Raw genomic sequence first — 21,131 nt, 5'->3', positions numbered from 1 at the left:
TGTTTCTCAGACATTGCTACACTGTTATTATTTTCCCTAAAAAATGTATCTAGACAACTGGAGAAATGTGCTGTATTTTCTTGACCAGCACAGTGTATTTCTTAGCTCAAAAGCTGAGAAAAAAATAAACACCCAGGTGCACTGTGGTCCTCCTCTCTTGGGAAATGCAGGGAATGACCTCAGCTGAAAGGTCACGCTGTATTGTCCAGCAAACTAGAGCTGGTTCAGGCTCAAATAACTGACATAAGTTCCCACCAGGCCTGTTCCGTAACTGCCTTCCTCCTCTAGATCAGAACAACTCCCGTCTGAGTTTGAACAGGCCATAGCCCAGGATGAGAGCCTCCTGCAGACAGAGCTGCTGCAGCAGGAGCACAAAGTATCACAGGCAAGTGAGCCACCATTGCATCCCAACCACAGCAAACATGGCATTGGTGGGAGACTGGGGGCTCTTGACCTTGGCTTCCAGTGTGAATAGGCCTTGATTTTTTTCTGCCATGTGACCCAGCCTGGCTTCTTCTTGTTGTGATTGCCTTTGCTTCTCATATAGCAGATCTTGGGAGAACTGAGGAGGCCAAAGAAGCCACAGATACCTTGAACCCATGATATTCTATACTCTCCAATCAAGGCCTCTTCCTCAGAAGACACTCCTTTAGAGCTGTGAACTCACCAGTGAGGAAAATACCAGCTGTCTTCCAGGTGATCCACCCACAATCATATCTTTGGGTCTGTTATCTTAGTACTCCTAAAGAAAAGAAAGCATCAAAAATGAGCTTGAGATACATAATACCTGAGCCAAGAATTACTGAGAACCCTGACATTCAACAGCAAATGGCCCCTCTGAGGAGTAGTACAACATGGAGGGAAGAGATGTGGTGAACAAGACATTTCCTGACAGTTTAAAATCTATGGCTTTGGCAAGCTGACTGAGTCCTCAGCCCTCTCTTTGTGGTGTGAAATGTGTCCAGAAAGATTGTTGATATCAAGTTTTTCCAGACAGAACTCATCTAAAAGCATCATATTTCATTCTCCAGTTGAGTGTTGGAGCTGACACCATGTCATTCACAATTGTTGCTGAAGATAATGCACCAAAGAGATCTCCACAGTCCATCATTCCCTGTGTTAGACATTTTTTTCCTCCATATGTAAAATGAGTGGTTATTCTTGAGTTTCACAGCCTGGCCTGAAGTGACTGATCCTGAGAAAGGTTTTACAGAAGACATCTGAGTCATCTTTGACATATGTGTCTTAGAAGCCTGTGTTGCCCGCTAGGACCATAATGACATCAGGGCCAGGGCTGTAACTGAGGGGCATGTCTGGATCCATGGCCCTGTTGCAGCCAGGGTTGGCATTAGTGAAAACTGGACCTGCCCCTCACCCACTGCAGTACTGAGGAGAGTGGGTTCTGCACCTGGACTGAGCAGCACAGTAGAGCTGATCCTGTTGGTTGTGGTGTCAGTGAGCTGGCTCTGAGTTTGTGAGAGCAGAAGAGCATAGTCTACCTACTTCTTCCTTGTGTTGGCAAGGGTAAGGGAAAGATGCCTGCCTCACCAGAGCAAATGCCACCTGTAGCTGGTGGGAGAGTGGGACTCTGGGGCATGAGAACAAAAGAGGTGGGTCAGCCTCTCACCAATTGCAACAATTGGGTTTGTGGGCCTGGTATATTACCTCCGCAAAACACTAGAGCTGTGCCTTTACTCTGAGTGTGGGTAAGTCAGATTTGAGTGCGTGAGAACAGGATAATTGTCCTGTCTCCATTCTGCCCATTGCATGGGGTGAGCTAGGTGGGGCAGTGTTGGAGAGCTTGCTGGGGTGGAGAAGATGAAGGAAATCTGGCAGCCTGACTATCCCAGGTACGCCCAGCCAGAACCATGGCTATGAATTATCCAACCCTAACATCGTCTTTATCCATGGACTGATGGAGCATGTAAAGGGCCCAATTTTGAATAGCCAAAGCTTCTGGATCTCTGTGACACATGGCATCAATAGGATATCCAAGAAGAGCACAAGTGAAGGTCCATCATCTATAGTTAGAGAAGCCAGAGAAGCCTGCAATACTTATAAAAAAAAGATGTATGGACTAAAGGGTATAGTCTGTGACTCATTGGGTCACACAAAATTCCTTGCCAATACTTTTGTTCATTTGTTTTTAATTTTGGATTTTCAGTTTTTCTTTTAAATTTTGTTTTGTTTGGGGGGAAGTCTCAAAGGCAGAGCTAATGTGTTAAGGAATGGATAAGGGGTACAGATAGATCGGGATGCAAGATGTGAAACTATCAGTGAATAATAAAATGTTTTAAAAAAAAGAAATTAGGAAACCCAGAGATATCTGGGCATGGTTTCCTTGGAATATAGCATCAGTGATAGGAAGACTGCAGACAGAATGAATTCCAAGGCATGTTGGGACAGTTTTTTGTTTTGTTTTGTTTTTTATTTTTGTTTTTGTTTTTGGTGCTTTTGGCTTTATCTAGGAATTTGTGCAATTTTTTAAAAAAGATTTATTTTTTTCATCTATTTCTTATTAGTTTTTAATGTGTTTACTAGAAAATATACAGTTAAACATGGTTTACATTTTAGTTCTATTAAATGGCACTGTTTAAGAACACAGACCTTAGCCGGGCGGTAGTGTGCACAAATCCCAGTACTCCAGGAGGCAGAGGCAGGCAGCATATCTGAGTTCGAGGCCAGCCTGGTTTATGTAGTGAGAGTTCCAGGACAGCCAGGACTGTTAGTTACACAGAGAACCCTGTCTCGAAACCACCCCCCCCCAAAAAAAACCCACAAAAGACAAAAGAAAAAAACCCAAACCAAACAACAACAACAAAAAACCAACCAACAAACAAACAAACAAAACCCCCAATACCAAAACACAGACCTTCAATTAGGCTGATTGATATTAGAATCAAACCTATTTATGACAGTATGCTTACAGGGAATTTCTCAAGAGCAATGTAAAGCAGATTAGAATCTTGGCAGCCTTTATCAATCATGATTCTGTGTTCTTATTAATTCATAATTATAGATTACACTTGGAAAAAGGTAAATAGATGAGCTAGTTGGTTCATGTTACATGGATCTTAGTAGGCAATCTCAGTTCCAAATGACAAAATGTTAGTTCCACATTACCCAAAGCATAGTGATCAAGTGAATATGAACACTATTCAACCTCTTCTTAAAGACGGCTCTAAACCTATAGTTGCTGATGTATAGAATTTCCACAGGTAGAAAATCTGCAGTTTCTATCATTTAATTATTTTATTATCTGCATAAACCCTTGAGTCCAAACCTTTATAATAAAGGAAGCAGTGGCATTCTAGCTGGAACTGGTCACTGCTCTGGCAAACACTGACAACAAAGACATCATGGTAGACTTCAATGTCTGAGTGGGCTGATTTCAAAGTTCCAAGCAGTCTACTGGGCAAATACTATCTTCAAACACTCCCCAAATACTATTTGTATGTTCATATCTTTAGGTGAAGAAAACTGAATTTTAAATACCTGCATATAAAATCTGACAACTACATGGAGATCTGTCTTATCAAGTACCTCCTGACAGTCTGGTGGAAACTTCTTACTACAGAACACTAGGGTCTCAGAAACCACACTGAAATACTATTTGAAGTGTAGACAATCTCTAACCTCTTTAAGGTTATTTCCAGAAATATTAGTAATTAATACAGGTCCATTTCCCTTACAGATTCAACTTTATGACACACTACTGGCCTCTAAAATGTTACTGCAAATGTAAAATCTGAGAGATTTAACATTATAAATTCAGGAATTCAAAAACAAGAATAAATTCCAAGGCAGAAGCAAAGACAAATTTTGGATCTGCAATGCTTTTATGACCAAAAACATAAATACTGATCCACTTGTAACACAGCAATACTACCTCAGAGTCACACAGTTTCAAAATACCCTTTTGGACAACATCTGATTCTGCCCTTTGCTGTTTATAGCAGGATAAAAATCAGCTTTCATAGTTGTCTTAATGAGAAGGGAGAAATGTGTATGTTTGAGTCTGAGATAAACATAGTTGGGAAAGGACAGACTGTCACTCAGTCTAACCAAATTCCATCTGAATAGTCTGAGGACTTAGGCAGATTCCAAAGCATGTGATTATGCCCCCATTTTAAAACAGTAAACATCTAAACACATATACTGATTGATGCATGAAATAAAGAAAACTTAACGTCACCAGATAAGTGCAAAAAATTTCAGGGATTCAAAAGAAAAAGTCAGGTTCATGTTTAAATACAGTATTTCAACTCATCAACTGAGAGAAAACTGTACTCATGGGGAGAGGTCATTCTGTGTTCATAATGTTGAAGAGGATATGTTATAAAACGCCTACCATAGTTAATATTAACGTTGCCTTAACATTTATAAAGTCACAGAAAATGATCATCTTTGATTGCCAGTACAATAATTATGATACAGAGTATGTTACTTCCTCTTCACTAGTAACCAAATATACATAAAACAGACTCAACAAATATTTAGTATTAATTATTTTGCATAAGCAAACATTTCTGAGATTTGAAGATTTGTGTTTGAATATACAGTACTACAATGCTGGCTGCATGAAATAAATAATAAATCATTTTTTTTGAGGAAAGTTCAACAATCAAGAGGCTGCATTGCATATAAGATAGAACGCTGGCTATATATACACACAGGGGACAATCAATGAGGAATACTTGTCATTACAGAGGTCTTTCCAGGCAGCAAACTCATGAGCTCACTGTTCTGACATTTAAAATCAACACAAATAGTGTTACTCTTTTATCCTTTGGTTCCCAGTGACAAATAATGAATACAGTCTCTGGATCAATTCCTCCTGGGTGCATTGTTTCTAGAACATGAGGGGTACTTTGGAGCCGTTGGTGCACTTCTTGGACTGCCAAATTTCATCTAAAATGTCAGAGAACTTTATGAAAATTTATTTTTTTATTTATATCTATGGGTGTTTTTCCTGCTGCAGGGCTATACACCATGTGCATGTAATTCCACAAGTGGCCAGAAGAAGGCATCAGATTCCAAATGAACCTGGAGTTAAAGAGGCTTTTTAGCTGTTCTGTTTGTTCTTTGGGAGAGAAACTACTCAAAATGGAGGAGTCTTCTCTCCAGATCCTGGACTTGACATTCGTCCTTTTAGTTATGTATGCTGTATTAGTTTGACTGAATCACCCGCAAGCAAGGAGAGAAATTTCAAGAGACCAGTAGGGACAAGCATATTTTGTAAGCATTGTAATTGTCTTAGGACGCCAGGCATTCATGCAAGGCGCTGGTGGGTTCAAGATCCTGCTCCAGCATCACTTATTGTCAGGCTTAGAGCAGGTCTCTCATACCTCATCCTGGATGACAATGCAGATTAGGGCCATCTGATGAAATGCAGAATTAAGACGACACTCCTGGCGGTTGAGGTATGTTTAAGGGTGCCTCTTGATGCACCAGGTAAGTGTTGGGAGTAAGCTTCAGACCAGCCAGAGTGACATGCCAGTCATGAGGAGCATGTCTCTACAAGGCTAGGAAAGGAGAGGGATGGTTGATGGTGCTCTTTAACCACAGATGATCTCATTGTGTACTGAGGAAGGGTTTCTTCCAGATAGTGCTTTATTTTTGGGAAGCTCCCCTGGACCAGATTTGCCTTCTGAGACTGACAGTGAATCAGAGAGTTAATGTGTGGAGGAAGTAATCCTGTGGGGTCCCAGACTGGTGTTGTCAATCAAGCATAAAAATAATCTACTCCTTATGAATAAAAGGCATATATACACACACAACATCAATATAGATACAAACCCCATCAATTCCATGGATGATGTGATCAGCAGGAGAGATGGTTCAGTGGGCAAAGGTAACTGCTGCTAGGCCTGCAGGCCTGAGTTCCTTCCCTAGGACTCACATGATTGAAGGAGAGAACAAACCTCTGAGAAATTGTCCTCTGATCTTCATGTGGGTGGGGGTGCGATGTCATGGACCACAATAGCTAAGCCTTTCTATTCTTAAAGCTTCTATTTCTCACTTACCCTAGAACCTTTCCATCTGATACACTCATTTAATTATATTACTCTGCATTGCATTTGAGAGTTTTGGGACATTTGCTATTTTACTGTCATTACTGAGATGTTATAGAATCCAAGAAGGCTGACGCCAAACATCACCCGAAGAATGGTTAAGGGAAGGTGGCCACTGGGAATTTGTGACATAGCTGAGACATAAACTACTCTAGAATGTCTTCTCTACTTGTTTGGTGTATTAGTCAGGGCTCTCTAGAATAACAGAAGTTATAAACTCAATATCTCTATATCTAGAAAGCAGATTCTTTTAGAATGACTTTCAGGCTGTGGTTCAGCCAATACAATGATGGCTGGCTATGATGGAAAGTCCAATAATCCAGTAGATGCTTCGTCCACAGACTGGATGTCTCTACTGGTATGCAATATATGCTGGAATCTTATAGAATTAGAGCTCTAATGCTAACAAGATGTGCTAACAAGGAGAGATCAAGCAGAGAAAGAGTAAAAGTGTACTTCCTCCATATCTTCCAGCAGGCTTCTAGCAGGAGTGGTCCAGACTACATCTGGGTTTAAGATCTGAATTAAAAGTGTGACTTCCTACCTCAAAGATTCAGCCTGAAAGTAGATCTTCCTACTTCAAATTAAGCAGAAATCTCCCATAGGTGTGCCCTATTTATTTTGGTATTAGTTAATACCGGATGTATTCATGCTGAGAACTAAGAATAGTCATCACAGTAGTATTCCCTTCTTCACTAATATTCATGAACAAATGGCTCCCTTAGAGAGTGAAAGGAAGGAGTGATAATAATCAAAAGGTACATCTGAGTCAGCTGTAGATCCTATGGTTATGATGACTTTTATTGACCTCATTATTGTCATGCAGTTGCTGACTCAAGCTTGTATTTGGGTCCTGGTCTCTGTAGTAAGGAGTAGGGTTTCTGATGGGAACTCCTCCACCAAAACACTGGAAGGGTGGTCAAAGGTGCTGTCAGCCAACAGCCCCTCCCCATGTCCACCCTGCAGCCTCCAGAAGGGGCTTCAATTGTCAAATTTACCAACTTTTCCTTTGTGGCTTGGGCTTATTTTCGCTCATTATTTTAAACATTGCTTTGTTTTTCCTCCATAAATTGTATTAAATTACTCTTCCTACAATTGAAATTTCACTTTGGACATAGAACCCTATTCATGGAGGGTCAATTTTCTTTGCAGTAAGCTGAAGTTTATGTTTTCTGCTTTCTGCCTTGCTGTTATGGCTATTCTCAGCTGTCTACTTGAGACATAGTTGAGGAATTGACACCAAAAGACTGGCTTGCAGGCATGCTTCTTGGGCATGTTCTTGATTGCTAATTGATGGAGGAGAGCTCAGCCCTCTGTAGGTAGTGCCATCCTTAGGCAAGTGAGCCTGGGCCATAGAGAAAAGGTAGCTGAGGCGACTAGTGAGCAGTGCTCCTCTGGTTTTGAGCCCCTGTCTTGAGATCTTGCCTAGGTTTACCTTGATGATAGACTGGAACCTGTGAGGTGAAAAAATTCATCAATTTTTAAATGGGATTTTTTTAACTTTTATTATAACAATAGAAATTTATCTAGAACTTGCCATATTTTCAGGACATGCTCTGACGGTCCATCCTTCTCCTGCCAGCTTGTATTCTTTTTTTTTCTCCACTGTACAAAGTTTCTGGACACTGCAATCTGTTGCAATATCTACTCTGACAACCATACCCATTGCTTATGTAACACTATTATGGTATTTTGTTAGTCAGATATGACATGTTTCTCTAATATGGTATGCTTCCCTAATTTTCCCTCTTTAAAATTATCTCCAGATTTTCCTTCTTTTTCCACTTTAAATTAGTATCCTTTGGCCCACAATAGAACAGTTATGTCAGATTATTAAGTTCCATGGACGTGGGCGATTTATTATTCACATTTTCCATTTCAAGATTTAGAAAAGCAAATTAGAACACTGTATGTCTTTGTGTGTGTGTGTGTGTGTGTGTGTGTGTGTGTGTGTGTGTGTGTGTGTGAAGGTGGGCACTCACATCCCACAGCTTATATATTGTAAGGTCCAATTTTATGACAACCTGATAAAAGCTAGGGTTCGAAGAGGAGGAAGCCATATTTCTAAAATTTTTCCATATGATCAGGATGTAGGAATGCCTTAGAGCATTTTCCTAAGTATTTATTAACATGGGAGGACCCACCCTATTTTGAGTGGGGTCACCCCTGGTCTGTTGGTCCTGGGCTGTTTAAGAAAGTAGAGTGACTTTGGGTATTTAGCTCAGTGGTAGAGCGCTTGCTTACAAGTGCAAGGTGCTGGGTTCGATCCTCAGTTAAAAAAAAGAAAAGAAAGTAGGGTGAACAAGCTGTGGTGAGTGAGCCAGTAAGCAGCACCATCCATGGGCTCTGCATCAGCTCCAGCCTCCAGGATCCTGTCCTGTTTGAGTTCTGGTTCTGACTTCCTTCAGTGAGGAACAGTGATGTGGAAGTGTAAGTCAGATAAACGCTTTCTTCCTGAATTTGCTTTAATCATGGTTCTTCATTGTAACAACAGAACCCTGACTAGGACACTGTGCATGTCAGAGGACATCGTTCAGGATTTGGATCTCCCCTTATACTGTGTTGAGGCAGGTCTCTCTTGTTTCTGGAATGTACTGTGTCCTCTAATCCAGCTGGCCTTCCAGCTTCCAGGCAATTTCCAATTTCTGCCCTACATACCTCTGAGAGGTATGTAATCACAGGTGTGTGCCACTGTTCTGACTTTTTAAGTGAATGCTGGTGTTGAACTCATCAGAATTATACAGTTTCTTTCTCAATTAAGCCGTATCCCCCAACCCCAGGCCTTGCTGTATTTTAAAAGCAAACTCGTAAAACACCCAAAACAAATGCAGTATTAAGTGACTCATGATAAATGGATGTCTCACAATCAACAGGCAGATTTATTTATTTATTTGTTTGTTTGTTTGTTTTTATTTTTGTTTTTTCGAGACAGGGTTTCTCTGTGTAGCTTTGTGCCTTTCCTGGAACTCACTTTGGAGACCAGGCTGGCCTCGAATTCACAGAGATCTGCAAGCCTCTGCCTCCCGAGTGCTGGGATTAAAGGCGTGTGCCACCACTGCCCGGGTCAACAGGCAGATTTAACAGAGAACTTTCTGGTCCCTCAGAAGCCCCTCAGGTGCCCCATGGCAATGTTCTTTCTCGCATCAGTAGCAACCACTTTGCTGAGTCTTATAGTCACCTAATATCTTTGCCCAAATCTGCTACTGAATCCTCAGACCAAATGGCAGGCGAGATCCTATCTCCAAGAATCCTCTGACTGAAAGCCTTTGAGTCCTCAGCTTGAAAGGCTCTCCATCTGAAAAGCCTCTAGCTGAAAAAGGCTAGTTCCTGTCTCCTCATGCCTTATATATCTTTCTCTGCCCAGCCATATTACTTCCTTCCTAGCGCTGGGATTAAAGGTGTGTGATTCCCAAGTACTGGCATTAAAGGTAAGGTGTGTGCTAGTACTGTCTGGCTGTTTCTCTCATAGACTGAATCAATCTCATGTAGTCCAAGGTGACTTTGAACTCACAGAGATCCCGAAGGATCTCCCTCCCGAGTGCTAGGATTAAAGGTATGTCTCTCCACTGCCTGGCCTTGCTTTTTAATCTAGTGTCTTGTTCTGTTCTCTGAACTTCAGGCAAATTTTATTAGGGTACATAATATATCACCACACATAACTGTCTTTATTGTCATCAAACTCTAAATCCCAAGTCACTTTCTTGTTCTTGAAGTTTACTGTTTTTGTTGTCATAATACTCAGAACCCACACATTTCCTTTCTGTCTCCTTTGTCCTTGACAGTTTTCTGCGGTGTGGAGGAGCTCTGACTATTTGGTATGTAGTTCCTCATGGTTTAGGTTTTGTGACTGCATGCTCTATCTATGAAGTCTAACATGTTCATTGTATATCCTGAGCACTGGCAGCTGAATGGGGATAGGGATCATACTGCTGGTATAACTCAAGTCCATATAACAAGGGTACATTTAGGCTGGATGCTGTGCTGTTTTATGAGAAGTCCCTGTAATTGCAGTTGGTGAACTTACTCAAAATTGACAAGACAAACAATAAAATTACTCAAATATTTAAACTTATAATGGACATAATTGAAATCTGACATTTGGACATGAACATTTTAAAGTCTTACAATGCTATTACATTTGAGATTTTTCTATATATAAAGAAGATAAAATCACTTTGTGTTCACATTGACACTTGGGGTTCATGCCAGAGCTTTGAATTTTGAATTTTTGGTTCTCAGGGATAAAAGTGATAATAGTATCATAATATTAATATTCTTAGTTTTAGGCACAGCATATGCATATAGTAACCAAGACAAGGCAAAGTATAAACAATCTGTGTTGTCTATCTAATGAAATTAGTATTGTGTCAGTAAAGTGATGTAAAATTGTATATGTGGAAATTAGTATACACGCCAATGGATTGATTCATCCTTGACTAAAATCAGAAGCAGCATCCAAAAGGAGGCCACACTGCTTCAAACAGGACTTACAGGGGAGTGTTAGGAAGTTGGTAGTCTAAGTGCTTTGTGAACTGAAAGGGTGGTACTGACATTCAGCCTTTGTCTACATGAGTAAGGAAGATCTTAAGTAAATATTTACAGTGCCATTTGCCACACAATATAACTTGAATCCATTATTCTGCCTCTTGTCACATTATTGCCCTTAAGCCATGAAAGTCTCTTCACTAAGGTGAGCAAATGCTTCCTCTAATATTTGAAATTGTTTTTAATAGTTTCATGATTACTCAAGAATAGATATTTGATAATAGCTTTTGGAATGAATACTATAGGGAACTGGGCTTGTTTATAGAAAGCTGTAAGCTATGTTTGCCATCTGAGGCTGTTCTTGCCATGGATGTATTTTGCTTAGGTAACTGACTGACTCTGATCTCACTGACCTGACATTTTCAATTAAAGTTAAAAGATGACCTTGATCTGTACTCATAACAAATACTTAACTCTACATCATCTTTTATATGAATTATACTAGGTAGCTAAGTGTACATTAGCTTTCTGATAGCAGATGCTACTACTGTGTATAAACTTGATGTTAACTATTATTTAAGCTTCTCTATAAAGACTTAAGAGGTAAAATGATATGCTGGTTTACTATAGTAAATTACCTGATTTGACTTCTGTCTACAATATTTTATCCTATTTTATAAAATTGTTATGCAAATCCAGAAAGCATGACTTAAGGGAGAGGTTCTCAATTTTTGGGCCATGACCCCTTTGGGGGGTGCAAGGACACTTTCACATGGGTCAAGTGTCAGGCATCCTGTATATCAGATATTTTCATTACAATTCATAACAGCATCAAAATTACAGTTATGAGGTAGCAATGAAATAATTTTATAGTTGGGGAGGGGTCACCATGTCATGAGGAACTGTATAAAGGCTACAGTGTTAAAAAGACTGAGAACCACTGGCCTAAGGAGAGAGGTGTTTATCCTGGTGCAGTTCCTGTGAGTTCAATCCTCTCCCTGGCCAACCATCCCCTGCAAAATCAGGAGCCCCTAGCAGCACCAGCAGCACCTGCACCTTTTGGAGGCAGAGGTGAGTGACTGGTCTCCCAGGTGAACTGCCCCATTCCCTAGGCCTTAGGCCCTGGAACACATCCCATGCCCCACTCCCATCTTACCCCAGCAGTGGGCCAGCAAGGAAGAGTCCTGCAGCCAAGCCTTGCCACCACAGATGCCACACATTGGACCCTGTAACCTCCAAGACCCACTCACACCCAAGCCTACTGAGTCCATCATCCTATCCCTGGCCAATCATCCCCCTCAAAGTCAGCAACACCTAGAGCACAAGCACCACCCTCACCAACTGGAAGAAGAGCAGGGTGGGATGACTCATCCCTAACAGGCTTGAGTGCCAGCTGGCCCAAACCAGTAAAAAAAAGATAATGAGAGCCAATCTGAGTGTGCCTAAGGGCCTTAGCAACAGCAGTTGAAACATGACCTGGAGATGACCTGGACCAATGAGAGGCAACTATGTCACACCAGCAGGTGCATATTCTTCAGGGACCCTCCCCAGGGAAGGGTGGAGGGTATATAAGGCTTGCCTCTTCCTGAATAACCTCAGCTTGTTGTTTTGACATTCTCCCAGCATCTGTGCCCTTAAAGAGGAAATGAAAAGTTCTCTTAAATAAATGGAGAAAAAGAAACAAAAAAAATGGAAAATAAATGAATAAATTCCTTAAAAAAACAATCAAATAAGTGAAGGAAGTGGTTCAAGACTTGAAAATTGAAATACAGGTAACAAAGCAAGGAAATTCTGGAAATTGAAAATCTGGGTAAATGAACAGGAAATACAGCTGCAAACATAACAAACAATACAAGAGATGGAATAAAGAATCTCAGGCATTGTAGATATGATAGAGGACATAGATTCATTGGTCAAGAAATTGTCAATTCCAATAAATTCTTAACATAAAACATCCACAGAATCTGGGATACCATGAGAAGACCAAACCTAAGAATATTAGGGATAAAAGGAGAAGAATTTCAGTTCAAAGGAACAGAAAATATATTCAAAAAAATTATAGAAAATATTCCCTACATAAAGAAGGGCATGCCTATGAAGATACAAGAAGCTTACAGAACACCAAATAGACTGAACCAAAAAAGGTCCCCTCATAACTAATAATCAAAACACCAAATATACAGAATAAAGAAAGAATATTAAGAGCTTCAAAGGAAAAGGACCAAGTAACACATAAAGGCAGACCTATCAGAATTACATCCACTATCTCAATGGAGACCCTGAAAGCCAGAAGGTCCTGGACAGACATTATTTTGCAGACACTAAGAGACCATGGATGCTAGCCCAGACTACTATACCAAGAAAAAATTTCAGTCACTATAGATAGAGAAAACAATATATTCCATGAAAAAATCAGATTTAAATAATACCTTTCCACAAATTAAGCCCTACGGAAAGTACTAGAAGGAAAACTCCAACTCAAGGAAGTAGGCTGCACCCACGGAAACACAGGCAGTAGATAATCTCATACCTGCAAAACTCAAAGAAGGGAAACACATACACACCACCACCACCAAAACCAAAAATGTCAGGAAAAACAATCACTGGTCGTTAATATCTCTTCATATAATTCACGTATAAAAAGACACAGGCTAACAGAATAGATGTAAAAACAGGATCCCTCCTTCTGCTACATACAAGAAGCACACCTAAACTTCAAAGACAGATATTACCTCAGACTAAAGGGTTGGGAAAAAATTTTCCAATCATACGGACCTTAGAAACAAGGTGGTTTTGCTATTCTAATCTCTAACAAAATAGATTTTAAACTAAAATTAATCAAAACAGATAGAGAAGGACATTTCATATTCATCACAGGAAAAATCCATCAAGATGAAGTCTCAATTCTGAACATTTATGCCCCAAATACAAGGGCAACAATATTTGTAAAAGAAACATTACTAAAGCTTCTATCACATATCAAACCCCACACACTTATAGTGGAAGACTTTAACACCCCATTATCACCAATAGACAGGTCTGCCAGACAGAAACTACACAGAGAAAGAAGGGAACTAACAGTTGTTATGACTCAAATGGACTTAACAGACATCTATAGAACATGTCACCCATACACTAAAGAATAAACCTTCTCAGCACCTCATGGAATCTTCTCTAAAACTGAATACATACTCAGTAACAAGGCAAACCTCAACAGATACAAAAAAATGGAATAACACTCTGTATCTTATTGGATCCCCATGGTGTAAAGTTAGAATTATCAGCAGAATACCAAAATTCTTGCACATAAGCAATAAGCCTCGACACAAGCTCCTTACTCCCTTCACCCACTGCCCAAGCCTGAGAACTAAATTACAAATTCTTACTAAAAACTGTCTTGTTGCAGGCCTGTCAGTCTTCACGGATGTCTCAGGCAACCTATTCTTCACTGACTCATCAGCTGTGAGGCACACTTACCTGGACAGAACTGCTGTGTGCTTATCACCCTTATGTCTAAGAACACACAATCCAAATACTGTTGACTGTCATTGCATTCTGAGTATGACTTTGACCATGTTACCCTCTGATGTGTCCTCTATCTTTTTCAATCACTTCTATAATTCCCCCTTTATTATCCTAACAACCACTATCCCTACTATGAGACACTCTACCAAGAGCAATCAGCACACAATCACCTGCTAGTTAAGTTTAAAGATTCACCGCAAATTAACAGCTCCCTGTACTTCCCACACGCCAACACCTGTCAAGACATCTTGAAATACATAATGAGCAAACATAAACACTACTGCTTCTATACTGTGATTCAGGCCACAGGCTCTGCTTTTCATTTGAATGAAGCAGAACAGCCTGTGTCCCCATCTCACCCCTACCCAGGCATCAAGTTCTGCCTCTCAGATGCACTTTAAAAAATTAGTTTGGGCATGAGGACACCATGGATTTCATCCTTTCTCTGAGAAATCTTGGACTTGACACAGTGGTTTCAAGACAGTCAGCAGAGAATTAGGCATAACAACTACCTGCTTTTCAAATCATTGTTTGTATTATGGTCCAGGATTCCAAGTAGTTCATTCCTCTAACAGGGCTTCTTCTGTAGCTGAATGGTTAGTTTTTCCACCTTGTTCATCCCCAGATCCTGCTAAGTGAGGGGAGAGTTGGGATGATGCCTTTCCAGTAGTCCCTGGAGGTAGATAAAACACAAGTGTAATTGTATAGTTGGATGGCACAGGGCCAGGAGAGATAAGGCTAAGTGTAGGGTAAAAGGGCCATGGAAAGAACTTAACCACGAAACCCTTAAGACCAGGTTAAGGAAAGAACCTTCTGACCCAGACTTGTTCCCAAGGCCATGACCAGGGTCAGGAAAAAGAATCCTACCAATCTCTGAACTTGCCCCAAGATCAGTCCACAAAAGTCCCACCAACCCCAGGCCAAACTGGAAAGTTCCCCACTCTCAAGAATCTCCCTATATAGCCTGCCTTCTCCTCAAATACTTGTGGCTTCTCACACAAGCAGAGGAGTCACCCTCTTGGGGTTTTCTCTCCCAATAAATATATTGTGTGAGGCATGTTGTGTGGTGTAACTTTGTGGTATTTCTTGTCTCCTGATTGCCAGGATACCTTTCAGAGTAGAGCTGTAACACTTGCATTGGTAAACCTCCCCCTACCAGAACAGAGCTGTTACGTTTACACTGGGGAAACCTTTCCTGCTGGGGTTGAGCTGTAACACTTCTGTTGGGGAAGCCATTCCCCTTAAAGCTGTAATATTTATACTAAGTCGCAAGTAGAGGCCTGAGAAAGAGGGAATGTTTGGAATCTGTGGAGTCCTGGAAGAACAGGGCATCTATCCTCAAGCTGGGGCACATAAGTCATATCCCTGTCCCCCACCACAATGTCTAGATATGTGCCTCCATACCCACTGCAATCCCATGGGCTCTGGAAGTCATAAGCTAGTCCAGCAATTCTGGTTTGGAGGACAACACCAGCTCATATCTGATATGATGTAAGTTAAGTCCTGGAGTTCATAGTGCTTAGCACCACCAAGCCTTGACCACCTGTGTGTAGGACCAAGAGCAATTGAATGGCTGGGAGCTTGGTGAATGCCAGGGGAGTTAATCTACCTGTCAATAGCATCAGATACCCATGGAACATAAAGGAATCCACTGATGCTGAATTTCAGCAGCACCTTATCCTGACAGGGATCCCTGATCTATCATCCTGTGCCTCTTGATGCCCTGTTTCCAATCTGAATGAAATTAAGGAGCTCCCCCAGCACAGTAACTGCAGACTTGATAATTCCTGGATCTCTGCCAAACAAACATCAGAAATCCCTCTCTGTGTCTGCTATTTAGGAACCCAGAGAAGCAGGATAGGCCCATTGTTTCCCAGAGTCTCCCAGCTGCTGAGTCCCATTCTTGAAAGGCCCAGCTCAAGGCCTACCTCCTCCAGGGAGCTCCCCATCCCCTGCACAAAACTGACTGCACCTTCCCCTGGAATATTTAGTTCTTGATGTTTACCCTGAGACAGATAACCAGCTTCCTTCTGCTTCTCTCTCTTCTCCAGGATGTCCATTCTCTTTCCCAAGTAGCTTTCTCAGTCTTACCAAAATGTCTTTGTGAATCCCAGAGGCACTGTACAAATGCCCTAAATGGCAGTTGGTGTTGCCTCAACAGTGGTGACATAAAGAGGCTGCTCAGGGCTCTCCAGGGTACAATAGAATGTTCAGGGAAGTTACCGTTAGGGTCACTGCCAACAGTCCTAACCTATGTGCTACTGAGCTCTTCCCCAATTAGCCAGTAGTTGTCCTTTCTAGGATTATTCTCAGAGACACAGGGGATGTCATTCAGTACCTCTTCCTTACAAAGCCAGAGAGCTCTCTCTGCCTCATTAGAACCTTTTCATTACTTATCTGTAGGGAGTTGAAGACTAACTTTTCAAAAACAGCCCAGGGAATGGCTCTTCCCTTCCTTAAGATCTCTAATCAATAAGAAGGATGTTTAGAAAGTGACTGGAAGATGAGAGACTGCCCTAGCAGGATCTAAAAGCCCAGACAAGTGGCCCTCTGTGGCTTGCTGTGGGATGTTCTCTGTGCTGTGAATATATTGATATGATTGATTGATAAGTAAAATGTTGATTGGCCAGTAGCCAGGCAGGAAGTATGATAGGCAAGACAAGCAGAGAGGCAAATTCTGGGAAGTTGAAGGCTGCGGCAGACAGACGCTGCCAGATACCAGGATGAGAAGGAGATGTTAAGATACCAGTAAGTCAAGAGCCACGTGGCAAGGTATAGATTTATAGAAATGGGTTAATATAAAATATAAGAACAGATAGCAGAAAGCCTGCCACAACCATACATTTATAAGTAATATAAGTCTTTGTATGTTTACTTGGAGGACATGAGTGGGAGAGATTTGTCCTGACTGCCAGCAGGCCGGGACACAGGAAAACTTCAGCTACAGTGGCTATCAGTTCTACCAACTCTCTATAGGTAGTGTGTCTCAGAGGTCACCTGGTTTCCTCTGCCTCCCTGCACAAGGTGACCCACAAGACAGTCTCATTGGGATTATTCACTGTTGCCCATGATGTGACTTGGCTTGGGAGTCTTCAGTCCTCTTTTGTCAGAGCCAGAGGAAAACTGGTACTATCCACAGGCACACAGGCAGTGTGTGGGGTGTCCAAGTACTTTATGGATGCTTCATATCCTCACATTGATGGAAAAGTCATGCAGGACAAAACTTAGTCATCAGATTCACCACCCCTTCCTCACCGACAGCTCAGGGCACTCAGAGCTGCCAGAAAGTGGACAGTCTCTCTCCTAATACACTGCCTCTAAGAGGCAGAAAACTATGAGTTTCCTCATTTTTTTAAACTCCTATAAGAAATGTTCTCATTTCTTGAGATGCATTAGAAAACACAGGTATATTTCAAAAAAATAAGATGTGAATTATCATGTCATGAACATGAACATGTGTGTATCTAGTCTGTTTTTTTTGGAATAGCTAATCATGTGGAGTCATATGTTGAATATGGATCTTTTTCCATCATGAAATGGATGTTCATGTTGTAGGCCATGTGATTCACACCCAAGACACCATCCCTGTTTGCAACCCTAAGCCTCTTGGTACTTGCAGAGATCCATCTCTGCCTGTTGAGTTCTAAGGTTATAGGAGTGTAATACACATCTGACTACTAAAGCTACTTTAAGAATGAAGAGTTGGAAATTGCTTTTTTATTTATGAAATTACAGAAATTCGACTCAATAGGGGCTTTAAAGGGGGCATTTAGTATATCCAGTGTATAGCCTTAGCCAAATATAAAATCATAGAAAGAACAAAAGAACCAAAAAGTATCAAACACCAAACAAAACAAAGAATATCAAAACCTGAATTGAAACAAACACAACAGCAAAACAAAACTATTTACACTAAGAAGCATTCTCTTCTTGCAGATTTAGTGGCACTATCCTAGTGTCCAAATACCACTATACCCTGTGGTTGGATTTGGACACAAGTTAGAAGACAACCATAACTGGCATCATGGTCTCTTCAAGACAAGTGCAGTCATGCCACTCTGGGGCTTTTAGGTTAAGCCCTTGTCAAACTTGATCTTATGCCATGTTGGCCACTGTATGATTCTGTCTGCCAACATGTGTCTGTGTGCCCATTCAAGAGCAAAAATGACACAGGGAGCATCTCTTACCAAAAGACATAAAAGCTCATGGTGACATCCTTCCTAAAACATCTCTCAGAACAATTCTCTTCACCATCACATGTGCATGAAATTGAGTAGCTCCAGCACTGGACAGGAGTGAGAATATGATACTCCCTTTGTGTGGTCTCTCTGGGTAGCAGCAGGACATCAACACAGTTTCCACTGACAAATCTCCATCCACATATGAAGAGCTGGGGACTCAGTAGGCTAACAAAAGTTCATAACAATAAACTTTCAGAGCAACTGTGAATTGAAACATATTCTCTCTCTACGTTGTTGTGGCCCTCACTGGGAATACTTGCTGGTAAATGTCAGCTTTTACTGCATAATTCTTGGTGTTTTTTTTTTTTTATCTCAAGCGTCTTCCTGATGGTTTCCTTACTCCATAACTAGAGAGACACATGAATTAGATTATGGATGGACCACTTGCAAGGTGGTTGATATTTTCCTCTTTGTGATTCTACAGCTAGAAGTATGTGTCTTGTTCTGAGGAGGCCTTGACTGTAGAGTGGAGAATGTCGGGCTTTCTGGTTGAGTATGGCTTCCTTCAACCTCCTCAGTTCTTGTAAAGGATGCTGTCAGAGAAGAAAAGGCAATCAGATCTAAAACAAATTTGCTGGGTCACTGATTAGATAAATTCAGGGCCTATTCACACATAGAAAACCAGAATCAAGGAAGAATTCCACCCCACAAATGCCATGTTGCTGGAGAAGGGATGTCATGGTGGCTCACTTGCTGATGACACTTAGTGCTCCTGCTGTAGCAGCAGCTCTGTGGGCAGGAGGCTCTCATCCTGAGCTGTGGACTGTTCCAGCTCATGTAGGAGTTTTTCTGACCTGGATGAGGAAGGCAGTTAGGGCCGCGTCCTGGTGGGGTCTGCCATGTGACCTGCCAATCTGACATCACAGAAACTCAGTTGTGCTGAACAGTCAACACTGAACTTTGGCAGCAGTCATTGTTTGTATCCCTAAGAGATAAGTGTCACAGAATAGCTGGACCTTGAATTCTTTTCTGCCCATAAGTATCAGATGTTTATATGAGTAATGTATGTTCTGTGCTCTATGAGAACAGGCCTTTTTCCTACAGTCTAGGGACATCATTTAAACAAAAGGAATAGCATATTAAAGTCATACATAACAACATAGTTGAGATACACAGAATGTTCATGATGAGTTTTTCATTCACCACCTCATTTTTATATAGAGACTTAATACAACTTTGCAAACTAGACAACTGAATAAGGTCATGTGGAAAAATCAGCTCTCCTGCAAAATAGAGCCTGTCATGCTAGAGCAGCATTTCTTGATTCATGTGTCTGAGAACATTGCAACTTTATGAACTCTGGGAATAAACAAAACCAGCTGTGTTATCCTTAGGTCTACAGCTGGAAAACTATATCCTGTTACTCCCTGAGAAGTCTGTTCCACAACATTCTACGAAGGTTCTGAATAATTCTCAGCAGAGACATCTGCCTGAGTTCATCCTGCCAATGACTAAACTTGTTATATCCCCAGTACACTTTACATGGGTAATGCTCAGACAATGAAGGGAGCCAGTGTGACATCAAATAGTGACAATGATGTGAATCTCATCCCTACAGGTGTTATTCCTGAATAAATATGTAATTTCAGATATGGTGAGACATAACTTTAAATCCCATCACTTTGAAGGCATAAGCAGGCAGATCTTTGAGTTCAAGGAAAGCCTGCTGAGAAAATACCAGAGAGATCAGAAGGGAGGGATGGGACACGAGTATAGACCCAGGGAGTATCAAACATATTGTTTGCTGGACAGAAGTTCTTGTTGATAGGACCAGCATAATACTCTGAGTTCTATGTTGGTCTACCCCTGCTTGGAGCAAGGAGTCTTACTGATAAGCAAAAGCCCACGAAGCACAGAGAGCTCTGGTACAGGGGACCCAGTTGGCTCTATACCCCAACTTCAGCCTGGGTTCATACCTCATCTGGGAGACAGTCAAATGATGCTGCAGCTTTATTGCCCAGTGTTTTTGCTGTGTGACCAGCTCCCTCCGCTTCAGCAAGCTCTGGAGTCTCTCTTCCATTCTTTGCTGCTCCTGTTCATTTCAAGATTGTGTCCTTAGTGGAGGGTTGAGTATAGTATAGACAATACATTCTCACACAAGTGCAAGCACACACAGAGGATCCCAAGAGCTTGCTATTAAGTCAGTCTCACCAAATTTCAATTTCATAGGAACATGAGAAAGCCTGTTTCAAGTTCATAAGACAGAGACTGACAAAGAGAGAAACCCAGTGGTCTCCTCTAGATGTCATCCACATGAAATACGCACTGCACTCAAATGTGCCTCTATTTTACACACACACACACACACACACACACACACACACACACACACACACACACACACACACACATACTCACCACAGAGATAGATTGAGAAAAAGAGTGAGACAAAAACAACAAAGTGATAGAGGACAGTTCTCTTTAGAATAAGCACACCAGCCTTTAGGAAAAGTCCCCAAACTCGGCTTTCCATCCCTGGGAACTAAAATGGCCTAGGGGAGCATACTCTGCTTAGTCAGTGTGTGTGGAGGTGGTTAGAGAATTTTTTACTCTTGAACTCAAGTCTGTGTACAGAAATCCTCCCATCATAATGACATGTAGCTGTGTGATGAGTGATTGATCTGTTTCTCCCCTTTGACTACCAGTTCAAGAAGAGTATCATGGATTGCATGCCAATGACCAAGATTCTCTGAGGAGACTCACTTCACAGAAATACTAATGCACAGACACATAATGAACAATTTTATGTCATGAAGTGGGTGGATGGATGGGTGGATGGAGGAGGAAAGTGATAAGATAGAGCACA

The 21,131-nt window shown here is 41.3% G+C and overlaps 1 protein-coding gene and 1 long non-coding RNA gene across 10 annotated transcripts in view; one reads left to right on the top strand and one right to left on the bottom strand.

The window, feature by feature from the left end:
* LOC143267245 (disks large homolog 5-like) overlaps positions 1-21,131 on the bottom strand; it is a 164,193-nt gene that overhangs the window by 31,143 nt on the left and 111,919 nt on the right. The window contains exons 1-3 of one of the 9 annotated variants that reach the window (XM_076544310.1): positions 19,016-19,424; positions 18,272-18,858; positions 14,597-14,757 (exon numbers count right to left, since the gene is read on the bottom strand). Coding sequence is in view for 2 of the 9 variants with exons in the window: in XM_076544307.1 (XP_076400422.1) it covers positions 668-715 (48 nt within the window). In the remaining 7 variants the exon portion in view is untranslated. Of the gene's footprint in view, positions 1-667; positions 999-14,596; positions 14,758-16,089; positions 16,691-18,271; positions 18,859-19,015; positions 19,425-21,131 lie in introns of those variants that run through there. The other 8 variants (XM_076544307.1, XM_076544314.1, XM_076544311.1 and 5 more) reach the window with 8 other exon arrangements.
* Positions 16,187-21,131, top strand: part of LOC143267252 (uncharacterized) — a 67,339-nt gene continuing 62,394 nt past the window's right edge. The window contains exon 1 of the long non-coding RNA XR_013042202.1: positions 16,187-16,832. This is a non-coding gene — a long non-coding RNA (uncharacterized LOC143267252). The remainder of the gene's footprint in view (positions 16,833-21,131) is intronic.

The sequence above is a fragment of the Peromyscus maniculatus genome, chromosome 9 (genome assembly GCF_049852395.1).
Source record: "Peromyscus maniculatus bairdii isolate BWxNUB_F1_BW_parent chromosome 9, HU_Pman_BW_mat_3.1, whole genome shotgun sequence".
In the NCBI taxonomy this organism is placed as follows: Eukaryota; Metazoa; Chordata; class Mammalia; order Rodentia; family Cricetidae; genus Peromyscus; species Peromyscus maniculatus.
The sequence above is the reverse complement of the archived record's forward strand: the minus strand, read 5'-3'. Positions and strand labels throughout refer to the sequence as shown.